Source organism: Rhipicephalus sanguineus, chromosome 1 (assembly GCF_013339695.2).
Source record: "Rhipicephalus sanguineus isolate Rsan-2018 chromosome 1, BIME_Rsan_1.4, whole genome shotgun sequence".
NCBI lineage: Eukaryota > Metazoa > Arthropoda > Arachnida > Ixodida > Ixodidae > Rhipicephalus > Rhipicephalus sanguineus.
The window spans coordinates 245,644,307-245,671,880 of NC_051176.1; the positions used below are offsets into that span (position 1 = coordinate 245,644,307).

The window sequence follows — 27,574 nt, forward strand, 5'->3', positions numbered from 1 at the left end:
ACGTGTTTTTTTCTTTTCATGTTTTGCCACATTGGTGGCCCCTTTGGAAGATTTTTACCATAAGAACTATGTAGGCCTTAGTAGACGCTGTCAAAATGTGTGACGTCGAAGCGAGTTGGTGCGGTAACTTCAAGGTGGTGTCGCCACCTGCATTTTCTATTTGCGCGTTATGCATGGGTCACCCCCACCAGAAGCTCAACAAATAAAGCGTTTTCCGTAGTACGCAGTAGAAGACAACAGCCAGAAAGGGAAGAGCCATGTGATCATCATCATCATCAACTCTATTTTCAGTTTTTCAGCTTCTTCAGTTATCTGTCCACACAGAAAACCGCGCAGACGACAGACGGCGGCACGAGGTACGAAGGTCGGGTCGTCGACATCGTAAACACCTGAGCATACCTGAATGGTAGGCGCGTGTGCAAAGTGTTTAGGATGGCAAACATGTCGGAGGTCGTAGTTAATACCATTGACAAGTACCGCGAGAAACTAAACTCGGTGAGCCAAACAATATGGAAAAACCCCGAGTTATATTACCGCGAAGTGAAAGCCCACGATTATCTCTCGCAAGCACTTGAAGACGAAGGCTTCCAGGTCCAGCGAAAATATCACTTGGACACTGCCTTTAGGGCTGAGTATTCAGTTGGGTCAGGTCTGTATAATTTTCTGTGCTTGCCATTCAGTGATATCTCTTATAACGTTTCTGAAGTGCGTCGCTACCACTGGAGGCGAAGCACTGCTGCTCTGTACTGCGTCCAAACATAACCCTGTTTTGCCGTATGTGTATGTGTGTGTGCAATACAGGTGGTCCCGTGATTTGCATCATATGCGAATACGATGCGCTGCCTGTAGTTGGACATGCCTGCGGGCACAACTTAATAGCTGAAGCAGGGTTTGCCGCTGGAGTGGCCGTGAAGGAAGCGTTGCGGTCCGATCCGAAGCTGAAGGGCAAGGTACCATTCGCGCTACAATGCGCGCCCACCCTTGGGTCGCCCTTTCATTATCTTGCTTTTCACGTGCATTCTTCATTGTGCTGGACGATCTCGAGCCTATTTGTTGCAGTACGGTTTTTTGCTAGCTGCTTACCTTTAGTGAAAGCGAACTGCAGCATTTTAGGCGCGTGATCACGAAGCCAACTTGTCAGGATGGCGGGGCGCATCTCACACTGCATATACCGGCTCACTTTTTCTAATCTTCTCTTCGTGCACATGCCTATAGAAGTCTACGTACACCACTACCATTTGTCGGCGCTTAGGAATATATATATATATATATATATATATATATATATATATATATATATATATATATATATATATATATAGACATATGCACACAGTAAAAGCTCGTTCATTCGAACTGAGGCCCTGGGACCCAGCACTGCCCTGTGTATTTCTATGGGGCAAAGTGCCCGATAATTCGAACGCGTTGGTATCCACAATGATTAACTTGAACTGGGAACCCCTGGCTTTCATAGCTACTCGCAGAAGTCGGCCAAAAGTGATCACAATGTGTTGCAAAACAAAACCAAACCAAGTTTACTGGAGATGCAAAACAACGAAACAGCAGCATTTCTCAGCAGATCAGAATTCGGACGCTGCGCTGAAGCTCTTGGGCAAGCTGCAAACGATGCCCATGGTGCCGCAACAGAAGAAACACAAGCAAATGCAAATTGCTGATTACTTTTAATTTTGATTGCATTAACCCTGCCATATAAATAAACGAATTTTGGAGCATAAATAGCGTTGTAGTGGCCAGTGTGCTTGTCGTCCCTCAAAAAATATGGAGAGACCGACAAGCTTGGACATCATGGCTGTGACATCAGCTTAGTCACCCTCCTAGTAAATGTTTGTTTGTTTTAATGCGATAGCGTTAAAGAGCTTGTTTCGCAGAAATTCCGGCGTCGGTGATGGCGTCGTTGGTTGTGAGCGACAAATCGAGAAAGATGCAAATATTTTAAGATAACTAATAAAAATCTTCAGGTTCGAGTGAGAATTGAACCCAGGCCATCTGCGTGGCAAGCAGATGTTCTACCACAGAGCCACGCTATTTCTTGGAACTGTTTTGGAAAAAAAAAAAACACTATATGAATGTCATGTAGTGGAAGGAGTCTCCTTAACGCATGTAATATTGTGTGGCAGAAGTGTAGAATTGCACCAGGGGTCAAACATGTGAATTGTGCAATGAGTAGTTGTTTTAAAGGCCCACCTTTTACAAAGCACTCAGGCATATTAAATCATCAGCAAAAGCATCAACAAAGTGAACAGCTGCGTAGGTTCGCGTGTTGCCTTACGGGCGCGTAGTGGGCCCTTTGCTGATTCTCAAAAGGAATGATTATGGCGTAGTGGGCACTTAACAACTGTACTTGCAGTAGGCATTCTAGGATAGTTTGAAGCGGCCAATGTTACGCGCACAGTCATTCGTTTCCTTACGGCACGGTTGAGGCATGCACCGAGAATCGAATCCATGCTAGCAATTGAGAAGGTGATGCGCACGGGGCCCGATTTTGCTATCGCGTTTTACTCTTGAAGGCAAAGCTCAAGCGTCCTCCAAGTTTTTGGGCCTTCTGTCCCCACAAGTTGGGGACCTCGGATGCTTCCCACATCGCAACTATAGGTCCCGCAGCTTCACTTCAATGCCACGGAACCAAACTCCCAAGAAAATGCAACACCTTCCGTCGCCACACTCAAGCTTCCCGAGTTCTGGCCCGCAGATTGTGAGCTCTGGTTTATCCACATCAAAACACAGTTCCGCCGTCATCGCATCACATCGCAGATGGCCGAGTACGACCATGCCGCGAGTGCGCTCAGCCCGACCACCACAGCTTTGTCTGCGACGTTTTGCTAGCTCCACCACCTGATGACCCGTACGACACCATTAAAAGGGAGTTACTACGGCGCACCCCCGACTCCGAGTCTTGACGCATTCAACAGCTCCTATCATCAGTTGCAGCAGCACTCTGACGAACTCAGCGCCAAACACACAGCTTGCTACGCAAGTCGACCAACTAACTACTGAGCTAGCTACCTTACGCTTCTCTGCGGGTAGAAAAGAGTGACATCATTGCTCACCTAACCAAAGCAACTCCTGCTATTCATCCACCTTTATTTGTTGGTATCATGCCAGATATGGCACTCGTGCACGTCAGTGCCGTCCACCGTGCAACTTTTCGGGAAACGGTCAGGCCAGTCACTGATGACGGCAAGTGCTACCGGCCCTGCGTTAAGTTGTCTTTTCTATGTCACCGACCGCATAACGAAATCGCTACCTTGTAGACATGGTCACAGAAATTTGTGTGCCTCCCCCTTACCTTTGACGACCGCAGACACCACCGCCATGAGACGTCCTTTCTCATCGCAGTAAACGGTTCCAACAGTAGAACGTATCGCCAGAAATCAGTGACTCTTCATCTCAGACTGCAGCGTCTCTTTCGATGGCTATTCACCGTCACCAACACCCGTGGGCCGATCATCAATGCCGGTTTTTTGTGGAAGCTTAACCTGGTTGTCGACCTATGCCAATGCCGCCTTCTGGACTCCATGACCAACCTGTCAGTGCAAGGCATCACCACATCTGCGCCGCCCTTGCGTCTCGTACAAGCACACACCCCGGTATTGGCACCTTGGTCCACCATCCTACAAGAATTTCCAAAGCTATTCCAACGCCATCACCAGATCACCCAATAGTGCACAAAGTCATGCACCACATTGTAATGAAAGGACCACCAGCCCGACCTCGCCGCTTAGCACCTGATCGCCTGAAAATTGCAAAACAAGAATTCAATCACATGCTCGAGTTGGGTTTCGTTCGTCCTTCTGCTAGCCCTGGGGATCTGCTTTACACATGGTTCCAAAGAAGACAGGTGATTGGAGGCCATGCGGAGATTACTGCACGTTAAACAAAGTGACGATTCCCGACAGGTATCCTGTTCCTCACATTCACGACTTCACTGCATCACTTCATGGTTGCTGCATATTCAGCAAAGTGGATCTAGTAAAAGCTTACGACCAAAACCCTGTGGAGCCTTCCAACATTCCTGAAACCGCAATCATCACACCTTTCGGCATGTTTCAATACGTCCACATGCCCTTCGTTTCAGAAATGCTGCTTAAACATTTCAGAGGTTCATTGATCAAGTGCTACGTGGGCTGACCGATTGTTTCATCTATTTAGACGACATTCTTGTTTTCAGTCGATCTGCTGTGGAACATGAATCGGACCTACGTAAGGTCTTCGAACGTCTCCGTCAATACAGCCTCATTATCAACGTCTTGAAGAGTGAGTTTGGCATCGATTCCCTAGAGTTCCTCGGGCATCAAGTTGACCAGCATGGCATCCGGCCTGTCTCACTCCGCGTTCAAGTAAAGATTACCCACAACCATCGACCACAAAGAAATTGTGGGAATTTCTGGGCCTCGTCAATACCGCCGTTCCATTCCTCGTGCTTCTATCTTGCAGCCACTGCACAATCTGCTCTCTGGGAAACCAGAGGCAAACACGTCTATACTATGAATGAATGCTGCCGAATGTGCTTTTAGCACTGCCAAAAATGCTCTTGCTTCTGCCACTCTTCTGGCACACCCGAAACCAGATGCGCTAGAGAAAAAATTGTAATGACGCAAAGAAGACGGGAACGAAGCACAGACACAAACAGACAGACATGCTTCGCTTTGTCCCAGTCTTCTTTGCGCCATTAAAGTTTTTCCTCAAGTAATGAACAAACTAGCTCAGCAACAAGCCCTGTTGTCAGATGCGCTAATTTCTATTATGGTGGACACCTTTGACATAGCTGTTGGCGCTGTTCTTCAACAGCTAGTTGACAATACATGGCAGCCCATATCTTTCTTCTCAAGGAAGCTGACAGTGCAAGAAACCCGCTACAGCACTTTAGGCCGCGAACTGCTGGCAATCTACCTCGCAATCCACCACTTCCGTCACAGCCTCGAAGGTCGCCAGTTCTTTATTCACACCGACCACAAGCCACTGATTTATGCTATAACTTCGAACAATTCCTCGCACACGCCACGCGAAATTCACCAGCTTGCCTATATTTCCGAGTTCACTACTGACATTCGACACATTAGTGGTGCCACCGATCCCGTTACTGGCGCTCTGTCATGAATTCACATCAACGCAAGCCAAGTACCTCGTTCTGGCATCGACTTCATTCGCCTAGCTACTGCTCAGCGCAGAGACCCTTAACTTCCAATGCTCCGAACTGCGAACAACTCCCTGCGTTTTAAAGAGGTCTTACTACCAGGCTGCGACTATACCGTCATTTGTGATGTGTCTACAGGTCAGCCTCGACCGTATTTCCCACAACAACTCCGATGGCAAGTTTTCAACGCTCTACACTTTTTATCGCACCCAGGAGTGCAAGCAACACAGCGTCTTGTCACCCTCCGTTACCTGTGGCCACGTATGAATACCGACGCCCATTGCTGGGCGCAGTCATGTACCCAATGCCAGCACACCAAGGTCAACAGACACACCATGAGCTCGCCTGGTCATTTTCCACCACCAGATGTCCGTTTTGGCCATGTTCACCACGGCATTGTTGGTCCGTGAACCAACAATACATACTCACTTGTATAGGCCGATTTACCTGTTGGCTGGAAGCAATGCCGCTAAGCAACATCACTGCAAAATTTGTTGCACAGGCTCTCGTGCACACCTGGATCGCTCGTTACGGTGTGCCACACACCATAACGACAGACCGAGGGAGACAGTTTGAATCGTCCCTCTTTCGAGTTCTCAACTGCCTTCTGGGCGTAACACACATACGAACCACAGCATACCACCCAAGTTCGAATGGCATGGTAGAATGCTTCCACCGTCAACTGAAAGCATCACTGCGTGCGCAAGACTCAATTGCATGGACAGAGCGCCTGCCTTTGGTTCTACAAGGTCTTCGCATCGTGGTGAAAGAAGACACACAGTGCTCGTCAGCAGAGCTAGTTTTCGGCATGACACTTCGTGTACCCCGCAAGTTCTTTGCCTTGGAACCGACATCTGCTGAGGTATACTCTTACGCTGACCACCTGCGAGCTACTATGGCTACTGTTACACCACCGCCGCTTCGTCATGATTGCAAGACCACTAATGATGAGCCCATCATTACTTTATACCAGCCACGTCTTCGTCCATCAGGATGCCACTCGTACTCCATTACAAGCGCCTTACAACGGTCCTTTCAAAGTCCTCAACCGTAATCCTAACCACTTTACATTCCTTGTTAATGGACGTGAAGAGACTACTATTTCTATAGACCGTTTGAAGCCAGCTCATGTAGATGCTGGCAATGCCATCTCAACCAGATAAACCGCTCGAAAGCAATGCCTTCATTGCTAGGAGGGGAGCCATGTAGTGGACAGTGTGCTTGGCATCCGCAAAAAAAAGATGAAGAGACCGACAAGCTCGGACATCTTGGCTGTGACATCAGCTTAGTCACCCAGCTAACAAATGTTTGTTTGTTTTGGGCCCTCTGTCCCCACAGCATCATATATTTCACATTAAGGCTCCCTGCTTACATGAGTGCATGTCGGTGCTTGTTTCTGGCGTATCATTGACTGATCAAATAATTCTGTTTGCTGTTAGAGCTCCACGAACTTAGTTTATGAAATCACCTGCCACAAACGTGTAGTAGCGCCGACTTCGCAATGACGAGTCCAGAGGTGGCTTATTTGGGTTCTGCCTGCGCAGTGTAGTGTAATGTCCATTCATTCTAGCGCCCTCCCTCTAATTCGAACTCCGCTTAATTCGAACAATCTTGTAGTCCCCTTTGAGTTAGAATTAACGAGCTTTTACTGTGTGGTATATATATATATATATATATATATATATATATATATATATATATACGATTTTATCACCAGATAATAGCATAGTTCATCTCTCATTAAAATAATAATAATAAAAACGTTTCTCTCTGCTAATACTTCTCACTGTTAATGTGTATAACTACCCTGTTGCTTCATGCTTTCTGTGGTTTATTTGTCCTGCTTCTGCATTGATCCTTGTGGGATATGTAAAGTGCTTACAACAATCTTTAACACTTCATTTTTAATTCTCCAGATTGTTGTTCTTGGAACACCAGCAGAGGAAAGTGGAGGTGGCAAAATTGACCTGATCAATGCAGGTGCATTTGCTGACATAGATGTGGCCATGATGGTTCATCCCAGCAGAAGCAATGAACTGGCACCACTATTTATCGGTGTTGGCCATGTAAGTTGCTTATAGCTCCACATTAGTAAAAGTTCTGGCAGGACCAATGTCACTCTGAAAGGCAACACTAATGTGATTATCATTGAAGCAGTGTAGTGACACTTCATATTGCCAAATTCCTCTCCTCTGTGCAGCTGACTTCTTCAATTTTCTCTTACTGACATCTTTGCTTCCTTCTAGCTTAAAGGGGCCCTGCAACACTTTTTCAAGTAATCGTCTAATGGCATCACTAGAGGAACTTATTGCCTCGCGAATCGACTGCCACCAAAATTTTTAGAATCCTTCAAGTATGAGTGGAGTTACAGGGATGTGCCACATGCTTTAAGCGCTTTCTCTCTCTTTTCGTACCAGCGAGTGCACTGAAAGCTTCGCAGGGAGGGGGATGATAAGGGGGCAAGAAGATGCATCTCTTCATCAGCACACGTCGTTACCTTGAGCACTTTCTTTTCATTTTTTCTTCAAACGCGCGGCTTACTTTCAGTGTGATTGCAAGCGTGCGCGCGGGCACGTGGCGGCATCATGCGGCAGCCATGGTAACTATGCAGCTCGCCATGCTGAAATCAGCTAACAGCCGTGGACTTCAGTATGTGGCACAATGATTCGGGTATATCACATCATTTGTAGAGAGAAGAGGGAAGGATTCCTAGCTGACCTTGAGATTTAATTGTAAATTCCAGGCCACGTGCTGCACTGTAATGTTTGGCTCGTGTGTTCTCAGGACCCTCGACTACAAATCAGTGGCATTTTCTGACCATTCTGAAAAAGTGTTGCAGGGTCCCTTTAATGCTCCTTACTTGGCATGCTCTAGTTTCATTGTGCTCACTTCCTTTTCCACAATTGGCCGCCTTGTACGCTGACTTTTAATGAAGTTAGCCTTCTTTGACTCCACTCGGTTCACAATGTATTTGTCTCTGTTAAATGTTTGTAACCAACCTCTTTCACTTCAGCTTGCTTCACTGGATAGTCATAGCCTGACTGGTAGAGAACTAAGTGGCTGTTGGGCTGAGGGAATCAGTTTTGGAACCAACCATATTAGACCCAAATACAAATCAAGGGGGTATGTCCGGGTGGTGTGATGACCCTTGCCCCCCCTCGATTTTCGTCAAGGCATCCCATATCCTTTCTTCTAATGTACTTTGTAGTCAAACAAAGAAAACTTCCTCGTGATCTTAATTGAGTCTTCTGAGCAGCCATGGGCCTTGCTCAAATGGCATTTGCTGAAAGTGACATACAGCACCACCTTTGCATCCACATCAACTTATATGCCTGGTTGTGCAGAAAGCAACTATTCAGTGTGGTCATTAGAAAAAAAATTTTTTTAATCTGCTGACTGCACTGTAATTTCCTTGCTCATAGATGCCGAACATCAAGGTTCTTTGTTGATAAAAATTTGTCCTGGTCTGGGGATTGAATTTGAGACCATTGCTTTTCCGGGGCATTCGCTCTACCATTTGAGCTAACCAGGTAGCTTTCCTCTCTGAGAAATTCATACTTCAAAATTGTAGCTTTGTGCTACAAAGAGGTGTATTGCAATTTTCTCTTTCATAACTCTTCCCCTACCTTGAGAGATTCCGCATGATAAATTTTCCATATTCAGTGTCCGTGCTTCAATTTGTTGGTTAATTTGCCCTCGCGCTGCCCATTGCAAGCCTCCTGGTTAACTCAGTTGGTAGAGCAACCAACTCTGAAAGGTGTTGGTCCCAGATTCGATCCCTGGACCAGGATGAATTTTTCATCAACTAAGAAGCTTTCCTTTCTGAGAAATTTTCTTGTAGCTTCATGCTACAAACTGCTTTTTGCAGCCCACAGAGTGCAGTTAAGCACTAGATTTGACAGTCTTCTATTTTTATATCGAGAGAGAAAATTATCAATCTAGAATGTGCTTAGTTCTGATATTTGATGCATTTGTAGGATGTGCACAACAGAAATGACCATTACTTATGTAGAAACCTAGGTAAGTGCACTCTACACATCTTCCTGCATATGCATGTCCAATTTAGTTAATTTTATAACATCAACACAGTCAAGTACATTTAATTTTGTGTACAAACATAGCAAACAGCCTCAAACTCTAAAGTGGAAAAGACACATTTGACAAGCTTTTAAATGTTATTTAAAATTTGCGTAGGGTTGCATTGAGCGCATTAGTAATCGCCTTGTTTTTTTCTGTATTTTTTAAAAATTTTCACAGATATGGAACTGATGAACTCAGTAGTTATTATGAAAAAAAGGCCTTCCTTGTTTCTCAACAGAAAGCAATAGTGGAAGACGCATATGTTTTTGAAATGCCGGATTTCAAAAGTGGCACCCTCTTTTGCATAAATTTGTGGTTTTCCAGAATTGATAACACTGAAAGAAATGGATTTTGCACTGGCTTTTTGTTGGAAGTATGCTTTCAACTTTTTACATGTTAGTACTGTGTAATGGTCAAGCTTAATTTTCCAAAAAATTGTAAAATTATTTTTCTTTTAAAAAATTTATCTTTTGACTGCATCTCCTCTTAACGTGTCACTATTTTTCAAGTTTTTCTTTTAAATGACATAAGCCTTATCAAATTCGGTGCAGTGGTTGCCGATAAGAACGTCTTCATTTCCATGTATTTAGATAGACGACCCCCGAGTTAAAGCATAATAAAGTGGCGGCACCAGCAGTACAAATCAGATTTTGTTAAGTATAGGGCTAAGCAGTGACGTGAATCCAGAAAAATCAAAAGGGGGGACAAAAATCTTGCCATGGTGGCCATTTTGTTTTTATAAATATCGGTTTCATTTTTATTTATATTAAAATTAAAATCCTACTTTTCAATAAGATTGAAAAATGAGCCTGGGCTCCCAGCTCACGTAAACGCATTGTTCTATTGAGTCTTCGCTGAAAACGGTCGAGCAGCATTTGCGATTTCAACAGTCTCGCACAGCTGAGGGGTATCAAACAGACGTACACACTACAAAAAACAAGCATTAAAAAAAACTAGCGTAGCTTGCATAAAGTTGCGCAAGGCTGGGTCACAGCACAGCTGGTGGACTTGAAGCAGAAGAGAACGAAGATGGAGAAGATAATGAAGAGGGCGCATGCCGGTTCATGAAGATGATAATTTTTCTACGCCACACGGCAAACTATACTTGCTATACTGTATAATGGCTATGCTTTTCCTCTTATTTTTTTTTTTTCGGTGCTCTTTTTTTGTGCATGTTGCTTTTTATCTCTTCCTCTCTCTGTTTGTTTCTCTCTCTTTCTTTCTGTGTCTTTGTTTCTCTCTCTCTCTTTGTGTAGTCGGTCTCTCGCCTTTTACCTTGTTATCTGTTTCTTCTAATTGTTATTTCTTCCTCTCTCGCTGTCTCTCTGTCGTCGGTCTCTCGCCTTTTATCTTTTTTTTCTGTTTATCGCTTGCTTGCTGGCTCTTTCTCTCTCTGTCTTTTTCCTTGTAGGTCTGTTTTTCTACCTCTCTCTGTGTGGTCGGTCTATCGCCTTCTGTCTTTTTCTCTCTTTCTTCCCTTTCTTACTTCGCTCTCTATCTTTCTCTCTCTGTAGACGGTCTTTTGCCTTCTATCTTTTTCTCTGTTTCCTCCCTTTCTTTCTATCTATTCCTCTTTTTCTATTTCTTTCTTTCATTCTCTCTCTCTGTACTCGTTTCCCCATCCACCTTTCGCTCCTCCTAAACCTCACATTTCTCCTCCTAACCCTAACTTCCCTTTCCAACCACCTTACTGTATTATACTGTACAAGGTTATGAGCTGCTTTGCCAGCATGCCTGGTTAGCCGAGTGGTTAGGACGCTCACGTTCAGATCTGAGTACGCAAGTTCGAATTTTGCCTCAGCAAAAAAAAATTTTTCGCCATGAAATTCTCTTTCTCCTTATTTCTATTTCTGTTTCTCTGTACCTGCTCTCCGGCCCATTAAGTTATTGAATCTTTCGCCGGACAGTATTTTACAGCTTGGCTGATCGATTGTGCTTCCAAATATATTCCTCAATCCAGTGGTGTGCCTAGAAAACGCCGAGTTCTGTGGTGGAACGAGGAATGTCGGAATGCTTGTAAGAAGCAAAACAAAGCGTGGGCGTTGCTGCGTAATTATCCCACTGCAGAGAATGTCATTAATTTCAAGGAGGTAAAGTCCCAATGTAGAAGAACGTGCCAGCAGGCCAGAAGGCACAGCTGGCAGAAGTTTATATCAAGTATTAATTCGTACACAGATGAAGGTAAGATCTGGAACAGGGGGATAAGAGTTAAAGGCCAGCAAGTGCATTCACTTGCCCTGGTGAACACACAGGGTGGCAGCTTTGAAGAGCAAGCCAACTCCCTCGGTGCACATTTTCAACACGTCTCGAGCTCTTCACACTACTTTGAAACGTTCCAAAAGTACAAAACAGCAACAGAACGACAGAAGCTAAAAAGAAGGTGTACAAAAAATGAGGCTTATAACCAACCATTCTGTTTAGCAGAGCTGCAGGCAGCACTAACCTGCTGCAATAATTCTGCCGTGGGCGCTGATCTTGTAATGTGTACGATATGCTGAGACACCTACCTCTTGAAACACAAGAACTCTCCTTTGCCTCTATAACTATATATGGTCCTCCGGTAAGATTCCCTCTACTTGGAAAGAAGCCAAAGTGGTCCCTATTCTCAAGCAGGGCAAGGACCCATCGCTTCTTTTGAGCTACAGACCAATAGCCTTAACAAGCTGTCTGTGCAAACATGCAAAGTATTCGAAAAGATGATCAACAGGCGACTCCTACACTTTCTTGAAACTAACAAATTATTTTATCCATACCAGTGCAGATTTCGAGAGGGTCGATCCATAACTGACCATCTAATACGCATTGAGGCTGAAATTCGCGAAGCATTTCTTCATAAGCAGTTTTTCTCTCAGTATTCCTTGACATGGAAAAAGCCTATGACACAACATGCCGGTTTGGAATACTACTGAGAGACCTGTCACACTTACACTTAGGTATACGAAGTAGGATGTTAACCATAATTCTAAGTTACTTGTCCAGTCGGACATTCCGTGTTTGATTAGGCAACGTTTTGTCATGACCATTTGTGCAGGAAACTGGAGTGCCACAGGGTGGTGTCCTCAGTTGTACACTCTTTATTATAAAAATGAAGTCCTTGCTCCTGTGCATCCCACAAAACGTTTTATTCTACATATGGATTATGTGCAGATAGGTTTCAAGTCTTGTAATATTGCAATCTGTGAGCGGCAGGTCCAGCTCGGTCTGAACAAGGTGTTCAAATGAGCACATGAGAACGGGTTCAGGCTAAATCTGAAAAAAAGCACACATGTTCTCTTTTCTAGAAAGAGAGGCCTCCACCCAAATCCCTAAATTCAATTGCATGGCGAGCAGTTACCTGTAGGGGTGGACCATGAATTCCTAGGCCTGATTCTGGACTCAAAGCTCACGTTTGTATCTCAAATCAAGTATATAAAAAACAAGAGCATAAAAACTATGAATATCCTAAATGTGTTGTCACGTACTGCATGGGGTAGTGACAGGAAGTGCCTGATAAATCTGTACAAAAGCCTCATTCACACATACGCGCGTAGATTACTGGGCCATGGTTTATCAGTCTCCAACACACCTTGAAGATGCTTGACCCTGTCCACCATTTAGGCGGTTGTCTTTCTACGGGTGCTTTTCGCACCAGCCCCATAAAAAGCCTCTACGTTGAATCGAACGAGTGGTCGCCCCACCTGCAGAGATCTGACATGCCTTTTGTATATTTTCTGAAAGTGAATGCAGACAAGAAACACCATTCACACTCCACAATTAATGATTTGTCCACTTCTGCACTCTTTTTTTAACCGTCCTACCGTTAGACACCCCTACTCACTGCACGCGAGGGGCCTAGCTGAGGAAATGGGTGTGCCACTTCTTGAACACGGTTTGATGGCTCCCGCTGTACATCTCCCGCTGTGACTTATAGACTATAGCTTATAGACTGTGATGTATCTTTCATGGAAGTTACGAGGTACGCACCTATTGCACATATCCGTACATACTTCCTCGAACTCCAGCACAAATACACTCTTCCAGAATTCTTTACAGATGCCTCATAGTCTCGCACCTGTGTGTCCTACGCAGCGGTCAGCCCATCTTTTTCAGATGTAGGCGTTCTGTACTCAGATACAAGCATCTTCACAGCAGAGGCATACGCAATATTTGTGGCCATCAAACGTGTAAAAGAATTAAAACTATGAAGTACAGTGATATACATTGACTCCCTAAGCGTGATAAAAGCTCTGAAAACTCTTAAAAAGCACAAGAACCCTGTCCTTGTTTCAGTCTACACACTTTTATGCACTGTCTACACTCTGAAACAACATGTTGTAGTGTGCTGGGTGCCAGGACACCGCGAGATCCAAGGTAACGTGTTGTCAGACTAGCTAGCTGCATCTGTTCACGAAAACACTGCCAATACATCCATAGCTATCCCTGAACTAGACATAAAACCTTTCCTTAAATGAAAACTCGGGGCTTATTGGCAGAGCACATGGGATGGGCACACGCAAAATAAACTACACATTATCAAGCCGCACCTTGGTAATTGGCCGCCAGTATCAAAGTCATGCGGCACAGAAGTAACACTTACAAGGCTAAGAACAGGACACACATGCAGTACACACTCATACCTTTTGTCCAGTGGCGGTCGACATTTGTGAGATAAATGTGGTGAACCACTCAACGTGCTTCGTATTTTGATACAATGCAATGAATTGGATGCTATTAGTAGAAAACACTACCCGTTACCCTACCGACAGCAAATACCACTGCATCCATCAATGTTCATAGGTAGGCAACCACTTTGAAATACGAATCATTGTTCACATTTTTATTAAAGGATGTAAATAGTTTTCACGTCATATTTCCAGGCAACCCGTAGCACGACCTCTGAGTAGAGGTTACTGCTGCGGGGGCAACATTAAAGATAGCATCTGCCTCGCGGCCCTTTGACCCAAGGGCTGCTGTTGAGGCATTCGTGCTGATGCCACCTCTCCGTAGTTTTATTATCATGACTACTTGTCATTGGTCCTCACTGTACACATGTCACGTCACTCATGATTTTAACACTTGTATGTTTTAGCCACCTTTAGTGCAAGGAATTTTAGGCCCGTATACTGCCAATGAACATCACCATTGTTCACATTTGTTATGTCCTAGCACTCCTTGGCCATCAAATGGCCCTTATGTCATAAAACACCATATATCTATCTACTAGATATTACTAAACATAAAAGTGGCCAACTGTGGACTTGTACTTTCAAAGCTAATAGGGTTTATGTTGCATTGAATAACATTATTCAAGTCATGATAGTCTAGACTTACACATTCACATGTAATGCAACAAAATTTCCATTGTTCTGTGAGAGCATATGGTGGATATTGCCTTAAAGGGACCAACAACTGGCCAGAGCGTGGGATTAGATCCTGGTATAAATGAAAAGACCATAAAATATAGTGGCCGATTCCAGCATCCTTTTCGCGTTGCGAGTAGGATTTATATTTTTAAATCGTGTGTAAAAGTAACAAAAACTGGTATGTCGCGCAGCCTAGCGTAAGAGCCTTGAAGCTGGATTATGAAGTCGATCACTTTGCTGTACGTAGTCTGATGCTGTCATGAGTGCCATAATTAGTCCTCAAAGTTAGAGGTAAAATACCGATCAAGCGCCCCCCCTCGACGCGGGGATAATCAGGTAATGTTAGGAGGGGGGCTCTTGCTCGGAACTGCCCCGAAATTCAAGATGGCGGCCGACCCCCCCGAACCCCCTTCCTCAGGAAGGAAATGCAACGCATGGAAACCAAAAAGCTTTATTCAGCAGCATTCGCTCTAATTTAATCACTTTCAAAACCGTCAAATGATTCTTCGGAGTCAGAGCCGAAAACTAAGTCCAGGCACTCGTTTTGCAAGTCCTCGGGATTCTGGGGTGCCACGGCGCCGATGTCGGACAGGCAGTCATGCAGCTCGCCATCCTCGGAGCCGTCGAGTGCGTTGGAAATTCCGCACCCCTTGAACGAGCGCACGACTGTCTCAGCGGTGACAGCGGCCCAAGCCTCAGACACAAAGTTGAGGGCGTCCTGCCGCGATGGCTTTCGCAGGTTGCCTTTCGGCGTTCTTTCTCCTTTCCTCATGAACATCTCCCAAGAACGCCGAAGGTTGGCCTTAAATGGCCTGTTCCAAAAGACGTCGGCTGGCTGCAGTAAACTTGTGCAGCCCGCAGGCACATACACAACGTCTGTGTCGCGTTCCTCTATGGCGTCTTTTGCTGCCTGAGTCTTGTGGATGGGTGCCTGATCCAGCACAAGTAGCCGCCGCACATCATCGTTGTTCGGCCCCCACACCCTTGCCAGCCACTCCTGCAGTTTATCCGACGTCATCCAACCGTTTTTCGATGCGGTGACGCGAACATTTCCTACAAAAAAAAAAAAAGAAGGTCCAGTCAACTGAGGTCACTGTAATCGAGCACATTCTTAATTGTTACTTTCCGCCGTGAAAACAAACAAAAAGAACCCGACGTACAAACTTCGTCACTCACCTGGTATACGAAGGCTCATGAACGCTTTGGTTGGAATCCTTCCACTTTGTTCCTTCAGAACGACAAAAGCTGGCAGTTTGTGGCCGCTTGCGCATGCTGCCAATGCAACCGTGAAGCCCCTGCGGGCGCAGCCAGTATTGGCAATGCGCACGGTGCTCTCCCCAACCACGTTGTTTGTCCTGCTTGACGGGGAGTCCATTCGGACCATCGTCTGGTCCATGTTACACATATTGTATGGTGTGTAGTCGTGGCGTGCTCGCAGGCTATTGACAGCAGAGCGAAATGCCTTTGCTGCCTCCGAGAAATCGTCGGGCGTCTTCTGACTGTCGTTTGTGGACTGGCGCATTGTCACGCCAAACCGCTTCTTCCACCTCTTGATATACTGGCTCGACGCAGCAAAATTTCCGAGCTGCAAGCTGCGAGCTATTTTGACAGCTTCTTCTGAAAGAAGTCTGTTGCTTACAGCACGTCCAGCGCTCCTTTCCCGCTCGAGGAACTCAAAAAGAGCGTCGTCTACTTCCTCACTGAATACTGGCGCTCCGTTGCTCAACTTACGCCTAAGCTTGGCCGTGCCGAAGTTTTGTTGAAGTAGGCTGTCGAACTTCTTGTCCCAATCGCGGACCCTCTTTCTGTCAATACTGAAGTGGCGAGCTGTCGCGTGCACATTCCTTCCCGCCTGGCGGTGCCATTCTACGACTTCGATTTTTTTTTAACTGTATAGGAATGCATGTCGAGAAGTCGCCGCTGTCACGTTCGGTACCAAATAACAAAATGGCAGGCGTCGTGCCAATGCCAATGCCAGCGAAGGTGGTCACATGACCCATTTTTGGATTGGATTTTGGATTAGGCAAAAGCGTAGCCATTGGCACGGTTTCGGTTTCGGCAGCTTCGGGTTGAGTCGGCAGAGAGTGGCGGGTTGAGGTGGGAAAGGGGGGGGGGGGGCGCTTGCTCGGTAGAGACCGAAAATAGGAAATCTTCACAATATATGAGGGGGGCGCTTACACGGGTGGGGGCGTTTGATCGGTATTTTACGGTATGTATATTATTATCCAGCCCCACTCAATTCTGTGCTGCTTACGAGGTAAAAGGAGCTGCACAGGGAGCGCGAGAGCGGTTCGTGTTCGAGCACGGTGAGCTACTGCGCATGCATGCACTTCGTGCGCATGCACAGTAACTCACCGCGCTCGAACACGAACCGCTCTCGCGCTCACTGTTTGCAGCATAGTTGGCTCGTGTGTATAATGACTTCATATTCGCCGCAGATGGAAAAATTCTGATTACAAATGTTTCGTGGCGTTTTCCACGTTGCCATTCTGTGATTTGGCACTCTGACCGGTGAGCTTTCTGCTGCGCTGAAGAAAATACGTACCATAAAAATTAGTTGTCGGTCCCTTTAACAATGTTTCTTTTTTTGTGTGTGTCTTCACAGGCCAGGGGTAGCATACCATGGAAAGGACTCATTTATCAGCTATTACTTTTAAGAGGATTGTTATGTTTTTTTGTTGTTGTTGTTACAGATCAGTGTAACATACCATGGAAAACCAGCACACTCATCAGGTGCTCCTTGGGATGGGATTAATGCTCTGGATGCTGCCGTCATGTGTTACAATGGTCTCTCATATCTTAGACAGCACATCAAGCCAAACTGCTATGTAGGAGGTGAGCATTTGTACTTAATTTTGTGAAAGTTGCTAGGTTCCCGATAATTCTACTAGAACATTTCCACAGCACTTAAAGCTCAATGTTCAGTATAAAGCACTTAAATAGCTTACTCTATACCCTTATCAGCTCCTGTCTCATGGCATTAAGCATAAGGCAGAGTTAAAAAAAATCAAACAGGCTGTACAGAAATGTGTATATTTTGTGTAAAATCTTCAAAAAAAAAATGTCGTGGTTGATACTGCTCTTTCCTTGCTAAAGTTTTGCAGAAGGTACGCATTTTATTGTTGCCTTTCAATGTATCAGGCAACATTGCTACTTGCCCAGTTTTAATAAAAAGATAACTTGCTTTTATCTTTGAAAAAACGACCTGCTACAAAGATGGGCCTGGTGCAGATTTGTGTCGTTGCCTACTGGCATCTGTAGAAAGCAACCACATTTGGGGAGGGTTGCCACTTAAGCAGTTCAGTTGATGCCAATCTTTCTGCTTTATCTCATCATCTCAACTTGATGCCACTTGTTATTGTTACTAATGGCAAATAAAAAGGTAATAATCAAATGCTACAAGTGGTATCCCTTTCACCCAGGCAGACAAAAGCTGTTGTGGTGGCCCAATGGCTATGGTGCTCACCTGCTGACCCAAAAGTCACGAGTTTGATCACAGCCGTGGCAGTCGTATTTCGATGAAGGTGAAATTCTGGAGGCCTGTGTACTGTGCGATTTCAGTGCACATTAAAGGGACACTAAAGGCAAATATTAAGTTGACTGATTATTCAAATAGTGTTCCAGAAACCTCGTAGTGCTTGTTTCGTGCCAAGGAAGTGCTTATCTTGAATGAAAATCACGTTTTAGTGGTCCGCACAGCATTGGATCACTTCAAATCACGCACCTGGAAAGGCCTCCCCAGGTGAAAATGATTCCCATTCCCAGCTGGGTTATGAAACCTGGAAATCTTTCCAGGCTGGAAAATTTCCCAGCTGGAAATGGGAAAATTTCCAGCCTGGAAAAATTTCCAGGTTCCATAACCCAGCTGGGAATGGAAATATTTCCAGTTGGGAATGGAAATATTTCCAGCAAATATTTCCAGCAGGAAATGGCAAAATTTCTAGTTGGAATCCTTCATTCCCAGCTGGAAATGGAAGAGTTTCCAGATTTGACCTCGCGGCTATCGCATGCGTCTTAGCATGGTTCCTACAGGACCTGTTCGTCCAGTGAACTGCACACAGTCAAAGAACATGGTGGTGAAATTTAACAGCATTTATTTGAACGCTTGTAGCAAGTGTTAGAACATATCTCGAGATGTAGAATGAGTTTGCTCATATCCTCGTACACCACCTGAAAAAAAAAATTATACATAATGAGCAAACATCAAAACCACAATGACCCATAAAACGCAATTCTAGCAAAAGTATACTTTTACCAAATCACATGAACAGCATCAATACAGCTTTCAAAAGCAGTACCACAATACAAAGTCAATGCAGTGCAATATAAAGCAAAGGTGAGCAAGAGCACTGCGGTTCATACTGTAGGTGCTATGTAACGATTATTTATATCGACCTTAAACTACTCCGAATAGGCGTCCAATGAGTTCACTCGAACATATGTAATTACTCGCGTTTGTTGCATAGACGCATGCGCACCAGTAGGCACAAGCATTGCACGGCACAGGGCTACTGGAGACAAAGGCTGCTTACACAAACCGGCCTGTAGTGTACTTCGCGCATATGTAAACATTACACGCAGCCAGGTAACATGACATCGTGATAACGAAGCCCACAAACATTCGAGACAAACGTTCACTTATACTTGAAATATATAAGTGCAACTTACCTCCAAATGGAACAATTAGAGCTGAGAAAATCGCTGTCCCTTGATCGGCGCTGGTGTATCCAAGACATCGCACACAGTACAGCAATAAAAACCGCTCGAACATGCTGGTTATCACTCGTAACACTTTCCAGAGATAAACCTGACCACAAAGAACTATTCCATGTAACTGTCGCACAGATATTCATCAAGGAAACTCCCTAGAGTAGCGAACACCGAGCACACACACGCACAGATATCACCAATATCACCACGACTAGCCGCCATGTGCTGTACGAAACTGTGGCTGAGTGCGGCGACATAATAATTTATGTGGTCTATCAGACCGCTGTCTTTAATGTTGTTAACCTTAAAAAAAGAAACATAACTTTTGTACGCTGTATTTATATTACAGAGTAGGTTATTATTTAGCATTAACGTCATAAGTCACCGAGAAATGATACGAGAATAGAGCTACTGAGACGCCAACAAACATCGCGGCAGTGCGTGCGGCGTTTTCATGGCCGCGGCGTCGGAGGGAGCAAGTTAGCAAAGTTCACTGCTATTCGATCGTGGCAGTCAATGGCGAATGCTGAAAATAATGCCCCTTTTCACAAGGAAGTAACTACTATTGTTTAAACACTAGCTATTGGCGCAACGGCTCAATGATGAACCGTGTCGACCGGGCGCACGACTACTGAAAAGGTCAAATAAAAGCGCGTGTTACCCCAGCCGTACATATTTTTCAATTTTTTTGCAACCCAGCCGTACGGGGCGCGGAAGATCACGGTTGTAAAATGTATTCTATGTGCCATGTGATGAATATTCAATGTGGTTCTCAGACATGGATGTTTCAGGGGGACCCTTGCAGTCAGAGGAAGAGGGGGTGGGTGGGTTATACGCAATATGCAGCGTGTGAAATAGGTGCCTTTTATTTCTACGTGGCAAAGAATGGTCAGGCAAAAGTGCCACGTCAATTCGATCTGAACAACTTGTCAATAAGTTCTCTAGCCTGCAGCCACATTCAACCTCTTTATCGCGATGTTTGTTTTTCAAATATGCAAGCCTGGAAAAAACATGCTCGCATATGTCGTAGAAAACTGCAACAGAAACTTTACAGCCACCTCACGAAGGAGAAACATAAGTCAGCTCCGTCGCACTGCACAAATGTCTTGCAGTGAAGCATACCAAAAACCAGAAGGGGCCGCTGTCACGGGACATAGTGGGCCTTCAAAAAACTCTCTGTTTCTTTGCAAGCTTAATGTTGCAGACCCCGAAGAATGGCCTCGCGGACCCCCATTTGAGAACCAGTGTTCTAAGTCATGTCTAAATGCACGGTCTGCATTATACACTTAATCTGCTATCACTTAATTGTATGCAGATCAATCTTTGGGCAGCTGGAATTCCTTTTGTCAACTACACCACTTCCTCGCTCAAACAAGAAAATTTCATGCTGAGCAAAGTATTTCCCAACTGAAGCTGGAAAAATTTCCAGCTGGAAATATAACTTCCCAACTGGAACTGGAAACGTCAAGCTGGAAATGGCTTTCCAGAATTATTTCCATATCCATGCTGGAAATACCATTTCCAGCCTGGAATGGGTTTCATTCCCAGCTGGAAATTGTATTTCCAGCTGGGAATGGAAAATTTCCAGCCTGAAGAGCCATTTCCAGCTGAAAACCAGGCTGGAAACCCGATTTCCAGCTGGGAATTCACATCCCATTTTCACGTGGGTCCTGACGTAGCATTTGCCTTGCCCAATGTTGCCCGCCTTTACTGCCTGATAAAGAGTGCTTAACAGCGCATACGACAGGAGGGGATAGAAGAGAAGAGACAGAGCGCTGAACTGCCAACAATTCATTTCTTGCGAAAGTCTTCGATTTTATACAGTCATCAGTTCCACTAGTCATGCGCGAAACACAATGATATTGCACAAGTACATGAAAACGCCAAGCCAAGGAACAACTTTTCTTTATCGGTGAGCACGACAGAAGGGGTGCTAACGTAATCATCTTTTAATGAAAAAAATCTTTTCTGCCTCGATGATTTCGCATGTGGTGCGATCCCTGCATTTTGTGACAGTGGTGCAATCCTACTGTCTCTTAAGTTTCATTTACTGCCTGGCAGCCGACGCTGTGGTTTCTACTCTGAAGCGCATCACACAACATCACATGGACGCGGCATTTTGTGGAACTTTCCGTTATAGCGACTTTCATGAGCATGCAAGGCACACGCAGCAGTATGCGATAACGAAACTACCACTGAGACGCGGCCGCGCAGGCGGAGCGCAGCCCTGCGAAAGCGGAACTTTTGCACAACCCGCGCCGTTCTCCACTGTAACGTCAAGTTCTTTTTTTCCATGAATCAAACAAACGCACAAGCAGCATTATATTATGTCTTGCAATGCTCTGAATGTTCTTTTCTATCATAAGTAGCTTGAATATTAGTTATAATTTCTACTCTGGACTCTTGATGTCATCGGGCTCATTCCAAAACGTCCCACTGGTGGTGCATATAGCGTCCTACATTTACCTTAATTTCTCTATTACTAGAGCACTGCTGTTGATAATATTGATGTTTTAGACGTTCTCAAAAATTGACCTTTCACTCTGACATGAATTTTCATTTGACTTTAGTGTCCCTTTAAAGAACACCAGATGGTTGAAATTATTCGGAGCCCTCCACTATGGCGTCTCCCATAGCCTTAATCACTTTAGAATGTTAAAACACCACAAACCAATGACCTAGGTAGACAAAACAGCATGTTCAAATCTACTAATCAATAAACTGCTCTGCCTTTGTCCCTGAGGCTGTTTGAGACTGTTTTTTTGACTAGTTGAGCATGCAAATATATGTTATATTTCGATGTTTCTACTGTGAACCAGCCCACGACTGAAACAGTAAAACAAATCTGTTGTGTTCTTCAGTGTGTGTGCACACGAAATTTTCAGACCTTTCCTCTTGACAAAAATACTGGACTGGGTGTGCTAATGCCAATACCTCATTTTGGCTTGTGTTGTGCCACTGTAGTCATGTACAGCTTTAGAAGATAGCGACATATCTCCCTAAAGTCAGATGCACACAAGCTTGTGCCAGTGGGCATGCACTCTAGGCTGACGTCATGAGCCGGATGTTCAGTGGCCCTGCCTAACATTGCCAAGTGCATGAGCGAGACTATGTCCTTAGTCGTGGAGGTGATCGGCTGCCTCGCCTCAGTCTGAGCGGGGCCTCTCCTGACTTGTTAAGTTGTACCCGACTGTGGGAGTGTTGAAAACATAAAAGTGCGCTTTGCTACTACAAGTATTTATTCAGAAATGTATACGTTAATGGGCATAAAACTCGAAACTTAGGGTAACGAGTCTGGATACAATTTTCTAGAAGCAAGTAAATGAGGTGTAACAACAGCTTTAATGCCACTTTAAAGGATCCCTGACATACAACATTATCAAGTTATATGCACCATAATTTAAGTAAGGCACCTTGAATCAAAGGAGCTGCAGGCATTTAGATGTTACTCAACTTATTTGCCAATCTAGCTGAGTGGTTGGGTTCATTGGAGATCAGTGATCATGGCTATGCTCCACCTCCTGTGGCTGTCTGCCAGTGCTTCGTTCAGCTCTACATCACCAGACGCCACAAAAATCCCTGCCTTTGGCCACTCATGCTTTCTTCTCTGGTAAGCTAAGAATCTGTAAAAGCTAAAGAAACTTAGGGCTGCCTGAAGAAAAACGAAGAGTGGTGACCCACTTTCATCTTTAGGAGTATTCTGAGTAAACATGAATGCATGTGTGCCTAAATCGGTTTCGTTAAACATGTGGTATAACTGCTCCAGCTTAGAGTTTGCATTTGAAAATGTGTGACAGGTACCTGCTGCAAAAGGTGGTTATGCTGCTTCAAAGTGAGGTTTTAGTCGCTTCAGAAGCTGCGCCGAAATGGCTTAGGTCAATCACATCACTGCCACCGTGTATTCAGTTCTTTGTTAGTGTTATTTTTAAAATACAACAATTATAAAGGGTTCCAACTATTACGAACAACATTTATTCATGATTAGGTTGAAAGAATTAACCTATGACATCAGTGTGACAGCCAATGAGATTGGTCGTCTGTGTGACGTCGCTCGCGCATGTGATGTGCCATCGGCAGGAGCAACTGAAGACTCGCATGGCAGTGCCACTGCGATCTGTAGTGATGCATATGTTGGACACTTCATAATAAATTGCGCACATTACGCAGGACACTTAAATTAATCTGCTCGTGATTCAAAGGACTTGCATTACCAGCTCAATGTGCTTGTACGAAATCGTCAGAACTGTGTTAGGGTCCCTTTAATAGGATCGAGAGTTATAATCGTTTCCCAAAATTTAAACATTTTAAGGTAACTAGAATAGTGTGTTGATATTAAAATTATTAATGTTGATTTTTACTTTCGTATGCAGCCATATTTACTGATGGAGGCGCAGCAGTTAACATTATTCCCGAACGCTCTGCCATGGACATCTTGTACCGTGCTCCCACTGTGGGCATGATGGCCGAATTGCGCAAGAAGGTCATGTCCTGTGTCTCTGCTGGCGCTGAAGCCACAGGTTGTACAATGGAGGTGACACGGTCCTTCAGCTTCAAGCCAGTTGCTACTAATTCTGTGCTTGCACGGCTTTACAAGAAGCATGCTGAATCACTTGGTATGTACCTGGTATATTCTGATAATGTGCTTCAGAATCACATCACTACTTTTCGTTTGATACAGAACACTACCTATATGGTTGCAGAGGTAGAGTTTTGATGCTGCAGTGAAGTAAAGTTAGCCATATTATGAATACCAGCTGCTTAACAGCCACAGCAAGGCTGCGTGCCTGAGTGTTTTTGTGCACGAAAGATCTTGTGAGCAAAAATTTTGCATTCACCAATCATTTTGATATTGTTGTGTCATGCTGTGATCATACCATTTATTAAAAACCTTTCATACATATTGAGCAAACAAAGGAAGGTGTTTGAATGGTCAAGTTTTCAAATTGAATACAAATATTAGAGAAGCAGACCTTTGAATACTGATTGCACGAAACTTTCGGATTTCTAAACAAAATGAAATATGAGGGTGGGAAGTCTGTTTTATGAGAGAATGGGTTATTTACATTATTTGATACATGCACGCACTGCAGTTTGTCTTTACATCCAGTCAACTTAGGAGCTTGTAAATGAAGATATAGAGAGAACTGCTTGTATTTATCAATTGCACCTTGAAAGAGATAGTTGTAACAGGAGGTAACAGCACATCATCATTTGCACATATGGTGTTGTGTTTAATGATAGAATCATGATAGCGTAGCACTGCACATTGTTTTAAAGAAAGACTGAACAGCATACAGATCTTTGGGTCTCTGGTTCACAAGTGTATGATACAGGCCTGTGGCAGCGTACAGCGCTCTTGTAATATGCTGATTTCTGCAGTCAGTGCACTATGATATGTTCATGAAAGCAATTTTGTTGCCAAATGCACAACATGATATTAGCTGTAGACAATGTGAAGCACACTAAAATTTAAAAAATGTGTAAGCATGGGACTTTTTGTGGGACCTTTTGTTTTCTTTTGTGAAATAGTCACGCCACCTTCAAACTTGTTCGTTAACTTGCCTGCAGAAAGAGTTCTACACTGTCAGTGAATTGAGCGCATACTTCTCCAGCATGTTTTGATGAAAATATGATGCTTCTATGTTGGGCAGCAGTGCCCAAGATATTTCTGTGCCTTCTTTTTTTAGGTTTGCTTACCTGACTGTTCAGTGCTCTCAAGCAGTGGCGTAAATCCAGAAAAATCACAAGGAGGGACTCTTACTTGCCATTGCAGCCATTTTGTTTTTAGTATAAATGTAGGTGTTGTTTTGATTTATATAAAAATTAAGATAATTTTATGAAATAAAATTAAATGTCGAGCATGGGTTCCCGGCTCTCGTAATTGGATTGTTCTGTTGAGTCTGTGTAATTCAATGTGTAATGTGAAATACAAGACCATGTGAGTGTGCTTATATATATATATATATACACCGGGTGTTCCAGCTATCTTTAGCCAACGGTTAAAATATACAATATTAGAGGCAGGCGAGTGAAATCAGTTGCAACTTACTGGCAGTCACTTTGTGCACTACACACAATTTTTTGTTTGGTAATTAACTAATTTGTTAATTAGGATTATTTAACTAAATTGCTAAATATTGACTTTAGGCAAGAAATGCGACTTGCAAAGTTCGAGAGCGTCTTCTGAAACCCCAGTTGCGTTATTTGCGATGAAGAAAATCTCGTGCATACCATTTTTCCGAGCTGCAAAGGAAGCCAGCGAAATATAAAAAGAACTATGTGACTAGTGCATTCACACGCAGCAAAAATGCTGCCCTCAGCCGTGGTTTGAGCGAACGAAATCAGTTGCGGCCGGGACTCGCCGGCTCCGTTGCAGTGGTAGGCCGATAAGTGGGCGGTGGTTTCCTGGCCTGCGTCAGCCATTTGGCGCGCGTGACAGTGCAAGTTGTAGCAAGTGCGGGCCAAGAAACCACCGTTAACTTATCGGCCTACCGCTGCAACGGAGACTGCGAGTCGCGGCCGCAGCTGATTTCGTTCGCTCAAACCACGGCTGAGGGCAGCATTTTCGCTGCGCACGAACGCGCTAGTCACGTGGTTCTTTTTGTATATCACGGGCTTTCTTTGCAGCTTGGAAAAAATGGTATACGTGAGACCTTCTCTATTACAAATTACGCAATTGGAGTTTCTGAAGATGCTCTCGAACTTTGCAAGCCGCATTTCTTGCCTAAAATCAATATTTAGCAATTTAGTTAAATAATCCTAATTAACAAATTAGTTAATTACAAAACAAAAAATTGTCTAGTGCGCAAGGTGGCGTTCAGCAATTTGCAACTGATTTCACTCGCCTGACTAATATTGTATTTTTTAACCCTTGGATAAAGGTAGCTGGGACACCCTGTGTGTGTGTGTGTGTGTGTGTGTGTGTGTGTGTGTGTGTGTGTGTGTGTGTGTGTGTGTGTGTGTGTGTGTGTGTGTGTGTGTGTGTGTGTGTGTGTGTGTGTGTGTGTGTGTGTGTGTGTGTGTGTGTGTGTGTGTGTGTGCGTGCGCGCGCGCGTGTGCGTGCGTGCATGCGTGTATAAATATATATATTCTGGATTGCAACATAGAACTACATGTGTGCACTACTTATCTCAAGTACTGTATTTTTCTGCATCCTTTTCACAGGTGTTAAGTTTGACGATGGCAACCGTGAGGCCAACCTTTTTGTGGCTTCATCTGACATGGGTGATGTGTGCCACACAGTGCCAAGCATTCACCCTATTTATCGCATTGACTCAGCTGGACCAAACCACACAAAAGAGTTCACGGATGCTGCAGGCCATCCATCTGCTCAGCCACCAACGCTAGTTGCTGCTAAAGCAATGGCTTTAGCATCTCTTGACATTTTGCTCAACCCTGATGTGCTCATACCTGAAGCTAAGGCAGCATTTGCTGCTGATATGAAACGATCAAATCGCAGCTGATAACCATCTGTGGAGCCCCTCCTATACCATATGGGTGACACGGCCTGCAGAGAAAAATGAACTTACATACATAAAGTATCAATTTTCAAAGGTGCTCTCTAGTATGAGCGATGGTTTTTTAAGGTGAATTATGTACCGTAGTGGTTAAATAAAGTTATGGGTTGTTTGTTATCAAACTTTTGTGTTTTTAATTCACTTCATGCCATGTACACAGTGAGTATACATGGTTGCCCACTGTGTTCTTAGTGGCGCTGTCTCACCAGATGATGCTTGTGCTGCTATTCCTTCAAAAACATGGTAAATAAGGTCATGTAGCTGAAAAAAATGAACAGGATTTTGGGCAGATGTTTCTGTGCTGTGCCAAAAAAAAAATGTGTTGCAACTTCTGCAACGTGATGTAAATGTTTAAATGATGTGGATGTGAGTGAGGGAAGATGCTGCCGTAGTTCTTTTGCTCCAATAAATTATGTTTCAAGCATGTTCTTTCTCAAACAAGATCTTCAAGTCAGGTTCTCTGCCCACTGATAGCACTGGCCTTTACGATGGTGTCTTAACTTGAGGCAGGTTTTTTCATCTCCCCTGCACACTTCATGACCAATTTATTGGTGCTGTTGAGCTGCTGTACAACTTTCAAAACAATAGTTGTGTGCAAAAAAATCAGTCGAGAGAGGAGCTGTTTAATCCATGTGAAGAAGTTGTGGGGTAAAGGAGCATTCTGCATGGACGCTCTTATGCCAACGGAGAGCTGTCTCTAGAGTAACTGAAGAGGCGTTTGGTGTATCTGTATGCCCACCTGCAGCTGCACCAGCCTTACCAACACACCC

General features: G+C 44.3%; 1 protein-coding gene and 1 long non-coding RNA gene across 2 annotated transcripts; one reads left to right on the forward strand and one right to left on the reverse strand.

Annotated features, from left to right (window-relative positions):
- Positions 1-338: 338 nt before the first annotated feature.
- On the forward strand, positions 339-26,926 carry LOC119376033 (peptidase M20 domain-containing protein 2). The gene is made up of 6 exons (XM_037646027.2): positions 339-649; positions 802-950; positions 7,072-7,221; positions 17,271-17,412; positions 23,658-23,900; positions 26,452-26,926. The coding sequence occupies exons 1-6, from the start codon at positions 433-435 to the stop codon at positions 26,748-26,750; spliced, it is 1,200 nt and encodes a 399-aa protein (XP_037501955.1). The 5' UTR covers positions 339-432; the 3' UTR covers positions 26,751-26,926.
- LOC125756335 (uncharacterized) lies at positions 18,655-19,490 on the reverse strand. Its single transcript, XR_007414385.1, has 2 exons — positions 19,246-19,490; positions 18,655-18,747 (listed from the first exon to the last, which is right to left on the reverse strand). It is a non-coding gene; the product is annotated as an uncharacterized LOC125756335 (long non-coding RNA).
- Positions 26,927-27,574: the final 648 nt, after the last annotated feature.

What these genes read in the sequence shown, in the direction of transcription:
- LOC119376033 (XM_037646027.2), top strand. Translation starts at nt 433, where the DNA reads ATGGCAAACATGTCGGAGGTCGTAGTTAATACCATTGACAAGTACCGC. An exon ending in TGAGTATTCAGTTGGGTCAG is followed by an intron (nt 650 to 801) that starts GTCTGTATAATT and finishes TGTGCAATACAG; the next exon opens with GTGGTCCCGTGATTTGCATC. An exon ending in GCCAAACTGCTATGTAGGAG is followed by an intron (nt 17,413 to 23,657) that starts GTGAGCATTTGT and finishes TTTCGTATGCAG; the next exon opens with CCATATTTACTGATGGAGGC.